Below are 10,326 nucleotides of genomic sequence, written 5' to 3'. Positions count from 1 at the left end.
GTCACGAGAGACGCCCCCAGCCCACCGCTCCGGCGCAGCAGCTGTGCTGCGCTACAAGCCATGGGGCACCAGCACACCTCTGTCCGTGCCCCTGCGGAAGGAGGAGCCGTTATTGAACGACTGTAGCATCAGGCAGAGAACTGACAAACCACCGCTGCGGTCACGCGTTTATCCACCGGCACCTACTTCGGCACTTAACCTCGCAGCTGTTCCTGACGGCGGTTACCTTTCAACAAAAGCCAATCTTTTGTTATTGAACGGGAACTGTTCCAACCTGCTCGCCCTTCTCTGCTACTGATGCAGCTTTGTTTACTGCCCTGGCACAACCAGCTCAAGCCCCGGGGAACCCCTGCCTCCCCCTGCCCCGGCGGCGCACACCGGCCTCCTTGCAGCACACGCTGCTCTGCAGGTGCCCGCACTGACCACGCAGCCCCAGCCCCTTCCCTGGCCTCCTCCCCAGTCGGCATTTTCTGGTGCCACTAAACACCACAGCACGTGCGGGCTGTCCCACCGCGAGGCCACGCTGACCCTGTCCAACCCGCAGTCACATACCGTCACCGAGAAAGGCTTGGAATAACCGAGCTGCTTGAAGAGTGCCTGGCTGGAATGACGAGAGGCTGACAGGAGGCTTAAGGGCAATACCGAGTTCTTCAGCCCTAAGGAACTGATTCCTGGGCCTTGTAAGCAACTGGAATCTTCTTCCTGTAAACTTCAAATCACAAGCACACGCAAACACATCCCATGTCTTTACCAATTAGCTGCAAGAGGACAAAGTGTTTCAGCTGCATCTATCAATGAAAAGCTTGAACAATCCATCAAGGCATAAAGCTGCAATCAGGCAATCACAGGTTACAAAAAAAACAACTCGAGGAAGCCAAAATTACCAAAGATGGAAAGGACAATAACAAAGCAAGTCATCCATTTTTCTTGAAAAAGTTTTATTTTTTCCTAAAGAGACTGAAAACAAAAGCAAATCCATATTTCAGAATACCAAACACTATCTGTAGCACAGAAGGAAGAAAGAGTTTTCAGAGAAAACCATTGCACTAGACCCAGATCTACTCGGCTACTCAGGATATTGCAACACGGCGAGCGAACAGATCCGATGGCAAACCACCCCTCCCCGGCGGCTGCTTCCACCGAGCGCTGGCGGCTGCTGCAGCTTTTGTCCCCATTCAAACTCCTTACGGATTTGTGCAATGTGCTCTTCCCACAGTCGGACGGGGGCTGGTTATCATTGGCACAGTCACTGGCACCCTCAGGTACCAAAAAACAGTGGGAAGGACCCAGCAGGTCACCTCCTGAGCTGGCTCCTCCCGGGCAGGCCCCAGGCACTGGCAGGCAGTTTTGCATTAATGTTGCATTTGTTTTGGGATAAACCAGGCTGCGAGTACCGAGTGCCGGCAACCTGGTGTTACTATAATCACTCAGAAAATATAAACAGAATAAAAAGTTGCAGAGCTCCCCACAGGCCTGGGGCTGCAACCCAGGGTGGAGGCCCAGCTCTAGCCCTGGGCACAGACAGGTGCAGTTCTGCTGTACCCAGCACCCTGCCACTGCTTACACCAAGGGGCGAGTTTGGCCACAGCGACGCAGGTGACTTACAGTCACCTTCAGGCTGTTACTGAAGAACTGATCCCTCAACTGAATATACCGCGATCCTTACAGCTGCCTTCTCGGCTTAAGGAAGTCCTTATCGGTGACAGCAAGAGAAATCGGTTTCAAAAAGCAGATTTCTGCCAGACACATTTATGATTTACAAAAAATTCAGCCATTAAAAACAACTGTCTTTACCAGAAATTCCACAGGGGAAAAGTTGCATTTCAGTTCTCACGATGAGAAAAACTACAGAGCTATTCACAGTAGAAACTGCACCCCAGTCTACTGTAAAATAAAAGTGAACTTGGTGATTGTGTGGCTGATTTTGCCTACAAAAGGCAAGATCATCGATGTCCACGCTTATTTCAGCCACGCGAGTTTGGAACTTGCTACTGAGATCATGGCGTGTTTGATGAGCTGGGAAAGCAGTAATGGGTTTGCTTTTGCTGAGTGTTGAGCTCAAAGACGATTCCACAAGAATCCTGAACTTAGTCTAGACTTTGGGCTGGCTCGTTTCTTCCTTATTATCTGTCTCGCTGCTGAAGGTCTTTAATCTGTTGCTGCCCTCACATTTTTCAGCCTAATTAAATTGGTGGTTTTTTAACTGAGCTGACAATGGGCACAGACACCTCTGCCATCTGTCTAGTTACCACGAAGCTGCCATCTCCAAGAACTTCCAAGGAGGGACTGGGAAAATAAGGCAAATATAGGAGAACTTGGAAGTCTCAGAAACAATATGAAATCAGAGTACATTTGCTACAGCACAGAGCAGGAGTACATTTGGTTAAGAGAAGAGTTTTTTTTCTGAGACTACACTGGCCCAGAACAATTGGTCACAAACTACTACGATGTTCATATTGGCTTGTAGAGCAAAGTAGTCACGTATTTCTTCTTGTAACGGTGTGTAGCGCTAAGCACCATCACTCCATCCTACAGGAGACGGAAAACAAGTGAGCATATTACATGGTTACCTAAAAGCTGCAAGTGTGAAGAACGTGCCCTGGTCTCTCACCTTGATAGAAAGCGCGTAGAGGTGGTTCAACATGACATGGTTGGGTTCAGGGAGCAGAGCAGGATCACACTGGAAAAAAGAGAAAGTGAGACAGCGTGAAAATAACTGAACTCACAGTTTACTCTTCACAGCTGATGGGTGATAAACACCGTCTGTAACCAGCCATCTCCTCAGACACATCACACTGTTCTTGGCTGAGTCCATCCACAAACGCAGACAAAGTTTCAGAACAATCCAAGATCCCTCCAAGGTGAAACCCTCTGCATCCTCACTGCGATCGTGAAACAGACCTCGATTATTTCTTACGTGCTTCCAACGTTTTAACGGTGTTGCAGTGGGAAGATCAGTGTTCCTGGGAGTACAACAGCAATCTAGTTTTCCTTTAAATTTTGAAGAGAGTCAAGCAGGAAAATAAATTTACTTCAGACGGATCCATCTGGACATACCTAACAGGGAATTTACCAACATAGCAACTATCCTAAGGTTTTTCCGAAACTGTCTCCTGTCTGTACCCAGATTTTCTCCCCATCTGTTCACACCCTCAAGTCCATTATTCAGCAGAACAAACTAATGTACTCACAGAAATGCCTGTGTCCTTGTTCAGGATGACCTGCAGCAGGTGTGGGGGCAGAATAGGTGGTGATTTAAAGCGCTCCTCTGCCTTACAAACATAAGGCTCCTGGTGGTACGGTCCTGGAGGTGAACTTGACAACTCTGCCAGAGAGATGTTAAATATTTTTTTTTAAATAGTTGTGAGAATATCTGCTCTTTATGGGTATGTTTTTACCAGTACTTCAAGCTGATTTTCACATCCAGGAACATGCTACCAAAAGAAATCGATGGCATGTCAGTACAAGAACTGCAGCAGCTGATGCAGTGCCGGAGGATCAGTCACTGCCCAAGAGTGCTTTCAGATGTCCAAAGCCTGTCTGACTTGGAACTAGCTGTGAACTCTTGGGAGGCAGAGTTCTGAGGGCCCTCCTGCACTCCAGAACTTTACTGTCATCTCTGCCCAGAACTTCTTCAGCAAACACTTAACTGTAAACATTGCTCTACAACATTATCCCCAGGGGAAGTACCAAAAACACGGAAAGGCGGGTATTATTCCTATGCAGGGACAGGGTAGTAGAAAGAGCTCTTCAGAGTCTAAAGCATATCAGGAAAGGCTGTTACGGCACATGGGGAGAAGGCTTCTACTAGAATCTCCTCCTGGCTTCTTGCACTTTCCAAGTCTCACAAATCACACTCTTCCTCCAAAAAGGCTTTGTCCAGGGCAAAGTTACAGAGAGTAAAAACCAACCAAACGCACCTTCTGCCTCAAATACAAAGGACAGGTCTTCTGAAGGAGCATTTAAGGTACTACTTCAATCATGGTCTCCATCCCTACAAACGTCTATAAAGAACAGGTGGCAGGGCTGATCTCAGAGATGACTCAAGGCAAATCCTACCTCTCTTCTGTTACACTAGAACATGAAACTTAAGACACGAATAGCATTTTTATATTCTTCTAAGACACAGATAATTTATACTCAACTGTGAGGGTATCTTGAGCCTGTGTTAGCACTGCTTAGGTGCACCTGATTTCTACCTCTTAACATGCAGCTTCTGATCTCCTCAGACCACCTCCTTAGCAGAGGAAGATGGAATTAGGAGCAATGTAGGCTGTCAACATTGGTTTGATGTTGTAAGGTAGTGACTGATCCACCAGAGTGCACTAAAAACAGTCGTTTCACATTGCACAGGCAAACAAACAGCTATCAAGCACCTTCGACTTCCTCCTCATCAGATCTACAGTGTCCTGTGTTGCTCTGCCAGAGGCTTCCTCCTTTATGCATTCCACATTCTGCCTTTGTGCATCCGTGATTCCTGCTCACGATCACAGGGCCTGACAAACGTGGAGATTAATCTATACTGGAGCTTTAAGTTCAGATAAAAAGGAAGGTAAAAATTTTAACAGCTCTAAAAAGCATGATATAAAATTACCAGTAAGCTCATACCAGACATGTCTGAACATTTCTGGGAGTCCACCATCAAAGCATCGAACACTTCAAAGTCAGTTTTCTTCACCTGTATGATGTTGTTGACGGTACCCAGCTGGCTGGTTACAACTGGCTGGGAATAAACAAGATACAAAAGTCAGAATAAAAACGCTTGTGGGACTATTAGATTCTGAAAACTGCACAACCAGCATTACCAAGAACAAGATATATTGCTTTTAAAATATGCTAGTACCAGATGTGAAAAGAGCTCACCATTGCTCAGACAGTGTTAGGTTAAAAGCAAATGCAGTATTTAGGACTGGGGGGGACGCATGCCAGTTGAACCCGGTAGGTCCACAGCACTCAATAAACTCTTGGGCTATAGATAAGGCTAGGATCAGGTTTGGGCTAAAGTTAGCAGTGACGACACGAGGACCTAAGCTTTACTTCTAGCTTCTACATGGTTTTCAGAGCCAGGCTAAGATCTGCATGGCCTGGTGTAGGACAGGGTATGGCAGGTATTGCTTATTTTCTGCTAAAGCTAAGACTGGAGTCCAAGGAAGAGGGCTCAAAGAGATAAATTTACTCTAAGGTAAATTCTGTGAGGTTCTGCAAGGTTTGCCAAGGCAGCAAGAAGACTGGAACCTGCAACTACGAACAATTAGCTCTGAAGCAGGTAGGGACTGCTGAGTGGGCTAGGGATAAACCTCATTTTACACCAGAGAAGGAGGAAAAGGCCTGGTAGATTTTGGCACAATTACTGGACTATGAAAAGATCCAGAGCAGCAATAGCAGCATTCTGGCACAGATAGCAAGTACAGCACAGAGAGATCCGGGCTGTCAGCAATGCTACAGTGCTTTAAAAGACAGTCTGGCACTAGACAAGAAAAGCTCACTATCTCTTACAAACCAATACCCAAGAGATCTTGTCACCCATTTGTTACAAAATCTCCTGTCTTTTGAGGCCGTCGGTCTGATGCCACCACCTAGGCGAGCTAGGACCTGAAATATCTCTCACCAGCTTAAACGGCCAGTTTCTGTTGTTAACCAACACCTTCTCTCTGAAAAGGTCAGCTACTGGTAGAGAAACCAGCCAGTATCTCCTCTTCAGATGCCTCACTGAATACATACAGCGAGCCGAAGAGAACATTACCTCCGAAGGATCATGCGTCCACTGCCCATCCACAAAGAACTTGTACTGGTGCTCTCCTTCTGGCAGGTCCAGGATTGCCACAAAGTTATTGTGACTGGAATTTAAGACAAACAATCAGCCCTGAAATATTCTGAAAGGTACATGGATCTATAAACTGTGACACTGTAACACAAAATACAAACCTCCTTAACATGAAAAAACTAGGCAGTACCACATGTAAGTGAATCTCTGATGCAATCTAAAGGTAAAGAATCAAACTAAGGTTAATGTTGATAATTTCCTCTGTGACAGTAAGTCCCTACACATTCAAAATCAGTATCCACATCCCTGGCACCAAGGAATTAGCACCGAGCTTTTGTAAGTCATCCTCACATCTTCACGTTACTGGTTAGCATGTGAGACCTCATTTCATCTGCGAGACTCCTGTTGATGGAACAAGATCAGCTTGTTCCTTGTCCTAATTCCTTGCCTTTCAGTAGTGGCCATCGCAAACTGCATTTCACAAACACCTATGAAATACATGAACAATGACTAGAAGATGAAAGCAGCAGCTCAGTACTTCTGAGTTACTTTGAGTGTGAATAGCTGCTGCTTGGTAATTTTGATACTCCTGTGCTGGGAGCTTCCCTGATTCTCCAGAAGTCTTTACCAGCACCTCAAAGAAGCTGAGAAACTGTTGATGCTACATGAACAGTTCAAATAGGTCACACAATGCCAGTACCTCTACTTCTCAGGTAAGGAGCGCAAGCACACCACCACGGAGCTGGATGTGAAACTTCAGTTTGGAATAACGAACTCTTCTACCTGAGTATGTCCGATTCAGTAACGTGATTTTATCCAGCCTCTAAGTAGGTCCAAATATCTTCTTTCTCAGAACACCTAATCTCACAAGAGACAAACCTGTCTTTTTTTTTTTTTTTGTAAAGAAACATTTTTGTCCTTCTTCCAGATTCGTTTGAATGTTTCCCATCTCCCTGACAATCCTCTCATACCATTTCCTCAGGCCACTATGCTCCTCTTTCAAGTTTCCTAAGAAATTAAGACACTTCTGCAACAATAATGATGCAGGTAGCCACTCACTGAGATGAGAAACACCAGAAATTGGCAGGAGACCAATCTTTAACGGATATGTCATCGCTGACAGACACCAGGACTCAGATCAACAGTTAAACTCAGACTCTCCGCCATCCATGAAGTCTTAAATTTTTCAAGAACATTGGTTTAAACGAAACACTCACACAGATTTATTCTCTTGTTGATTAGTTTACCAGCAGGTACCTATCCCAGGCTCAGAGTTTCCTCAACAGAATTTGGACCCTTTAAGCTGGGCAAAAGCCAATGCCATGGCACGGAAGTACCTGTGCCATCAGAGACACTTAGCTTAAAACTAACTTCACCGTACACCTGTGCCATCCAAGAATCAAAAAGTCAGATTCTCATCAAGGGCTTGAGAAGAGATGCAGGAAAGCGCTAAATCCAAGCACGATACCAGCCTATCCACTGACCACCCTTGTCACCACACTAAGCATTGCCAGTCCATGGGGAACATCATGGATACAGCAGCAGTTGCTTATTACCTCCTCGTCAGAGGAATTTTACTCCAGTTGTTGAAGGACCCAGATAAATAAACTTCTTTCCCTCCTCCGGTCCAGCGAAAGACTGTTGGTCGAGCTTGAGTGGGAGTTTTATCATTCACTTCCAGATCTTGTTGCCAAGCTAGGAATTCTTCTTTCTCCAGTGGGGCCTACAAGCACAGTATCTTAATCAAAAGCAATTCTTCCCTGGCAGACTTAGACAACCTACATTTCACTAGTTTTTGTCAGATGGAGATTAGAAACTGTGCTTTTCTACATGCTGTTCACAAGTTCATTTGCACAATTTCTGCGAAGATGTTAAAGCCTTCCAAATTTACCAAAAGAGAGGAAGGCAAAATAATCCCTCTCCCTCCAGCCTAAATTAAGCTAAAAAGAAATAACTTGAGCTCACAAAAGTTTTCAAAGTACACAGATATAAGAACAGGGAGAAAAATAATTAAAAAGAAATACACTTCAGAAGCCTTTAGAGTATATAAGCATTGTAGGCACAAAAGTTGTAGCTGGCAGAAAGATTATGAGTTGTCTATAGGAAACAGAGCTGTCCAACAGACAAAACCTACGTGGAATTTTCTGTTAGATATTCTTATGAAACACGACAGGCAGCAAGACGTTTCTAACAATCCATTTCATACTGAGTTAATAGATCTGTAACAGTTAACAGTCTTTTAATATGGAAAATAACAGACAGGTAAAATGTCACTGGTGACTGCAAGAGTATTAGGGATCCCAAGGAAGCTGGAACACTGTACTTGGCACTGGGGATGAGCTTTGAGCCAGCTACATTATAGTTTCTCTACAATCAATTCCTGCTGCAAATCATGACAATACACTCATTGTAGCTACTTGAACATCAATGCAATGTCTCTCCTTAGCACGAGAAGCACGGGAGATAGTCTTGCGTGTCAACAACAGGATTACAGAAGGTTGCTAACAGCACCCCAACGGGACAGCATTCCAAAGCCAGTAATATTAGCAAACAAGAACAAACCAGCAATACCTTCATTTCCTCTGAATGGAACAAGTCTGCATCTTCAGGACTGTCCATTAAGATTTTTGGTCTATCACCCTCTTTCGTGCTGATGGCTCCTCCAGAGCTGTCACCTCGGGATGCCTTGTGCCCATGACGCTCCAGTCCAGCTCGCTCGCTGCTTGTGTTCCCCATTTTCAAGGGCCTGAAAGAGCAGGAAAAGCCAGATTAGCACATGTACTTTTGAAGTCAGAACACCAGCAGACAGGAAAGCAGGCTCATCAGGAGACCTGGCCTCTGTTTCTGAGTTGAAGAGCCTAAGAAACTTGATTAACTTGAAATGCATGATTCTTAAAGTTATATCACACTCAGAACAAAGACATTAAATGACAATTTTTTGCTTCTCTTCATAACGTGCTGCAGTTCCATATCCTAGTATCTCTCAAGACTCAGCCACTGTAACGGTTGACCAAGCAGGTACCTGACACTGCAGCACATTCATATTCTGTCTTCCCAAGCTAAGTGCTTGTTCTTCTCTCTTCTGAGTACTCATGCACATAACGTTCTACCACATCAGTTGACATATCAGTAGAACTTTTAGTCAGAATGCTTCAAAACCAGCCTAGCAGAAATATGACTTCACTAGAAAATAAAAAGTCAGCTGAGGTGACAACCTGCTGAGGATCCTACAGCGGCTGCCTGTGGCTCTAAAGTAGAAACAGCCCAGTCCCACTGATGCTCCACTGGGAGAAGCAGGCCCTGCTGTGCAAAACACAACACTTATTCCCACTCCACAGCCCGCGTGGCCACATCCGCAGGCAGAAGGGACGAGACTGGATGCGCATGCCACATCTCTGAAAGACCACTTGCAGGTGAAGAGCAGCAGCTCAGAGGTGGCCAAGCGGCCGTGTGGAGCCAGACGGACAGGGCCTTTCGGAGCGCCCAGCAGGGTGCCAGCACGAGTTCGGGATATCGCTGTTTCCTGTAAGCTCGAGTTACGGATATTGCCCAACTTCCAACTGTGCAGGTCTCAGCTCAGTCACGACCTGAAACCAGTCTCAGCGTGCGTGGCTTAAGTAAACAACCAAACTAATCAATGATTTAATTGGCACGACAAATGAATAAGCGTACACACACACGGTAACTGGCTGTGCAAAAGTACAGCGGTTTGAGCATCCTGTACCTTCTTTAAACGGCTCATTCTGTGAGACGGGCGTTTCAGAAGGCCCGACTGAAATCGAATGGCCCCTGAGCTCCCATCGGCGAACGCACCGGTGTGTTTCACCTGCCGAGCCCATTCGCGCCGCGGCGGGGGCAGCCGGGCAGCCGCCCGCCCCTCCCCGTTCCCGTTCCCGCGGGCAGCCCGGCAGCCGGCACGGCTCCCGCCCAGGAGCGCGTCACAACGCGGCCGGGGCCGCACGGCACGGCGAGCCCGCACCCCGCGGCCCCCCGCACGGACGGCAGGGCCCGGCCTCGCCGCCGAGGAGCACCGGCACGGCGGGCACCGCGATCCGCCGCGACAGCGGCCTCGCCGTCCCCATAGCAACCCGCCCCGGCCGCCCCGCCCTCGTGCCAACCGTTCCCATAGCAACCGCCGGGACCCCGCCTCTCCCGCCGGCCCCGCCGCGCCGAGGGGACGCACCTCCCGCGCTCGGAGCCCGCCTCGGTCCCGCCACCGCCGCCGAGCCGGAGCCGCTTCCGCTTCCGTCCGGCCGCGCGTCCGGGCTGCCGGCCCGGGGAGAAGCCGGGCCCGGCGCACCGGTTCCGGCCCCCGCCCCAGGCGGCCCGGAGCCTTTACCGGGCGCGCCGGGGCCCGGCAGCCTCCCGCGGGCGTGAGGCCGGGCGCTGTGGCCGCTGTCCCGGCCGGGCTGTCCCGTACCTGCCGAGTGTGACTGACTGCTCAGCGGTGTCCCGGGTCCGCAGCGACGCGAGGTGGCCGCGCGGAGCCGTTTTGTGCACATGGCCGGCGCAGGGAGGGCTCGGGTTGCAGATGAGGGAGCGCGGGCACTCGGGAACTGGGC

The 10,326-nt window shown here is 48.1% G+C and overlaps 1 protein-coding gene across 1 annotated transcript; it reads right to left on the bottom strand.

Moving 5' to 3' along the window:
- Window positions 1-1,057: 1,057 nt before the first annotated feature.
- PRKAB1 (protein kinase AMP-activated non-catalytic subunit beta 1) lies at window positions 1,058-9,970 on the bottom strand. Its single transcript, XM_086623408.1, has 8 exons — window positions 9,948-9,970; window positions 8,336-8,510; window positions 7,321-7,487; window positions 5,744-5,837; window positions 4,609-4,723; window positions 3,192-3,325; window positions 2,612-2,680; window positions 1,058-2,529 (listed from the first exon to the last, which is right to left on the bottom strand). The coding sequence occupies exons 2-8, from the start codon at window positions 8,498-8,500 to the stop codon at window positions 2,452-2,454; spliced, it is 822 nt and encodes a 273-aa protein (XP_086479534.1). The 5' UTR covers window positions 8,501-8,510; window positions 9,948-9,970; the 3' UTR covers window positions 1,058-2,451.
- Window positions 9,971-10,326: the final 356 nt, after the last annotated feature.

Source organism: Tauraco erythrolophus, chromosome 19 (genome assembly GCF_009769465.1).
Source record: "Tauraco erythrolophus isolate bTauEry1 chromosome 19, bTauEry1.pri, whole genome shotgun sequence".
NCBI classification, from domain to species: domain Eukaryota; kingdom Metazoa; phylum Chordata; class Aves; order Musophagiformes; family Musophagidae; genus Tauraco; species Tauraco erythrolophus.
This window is presented reverse-complemented; position numbering and strand designations above follow the sequence as displayed.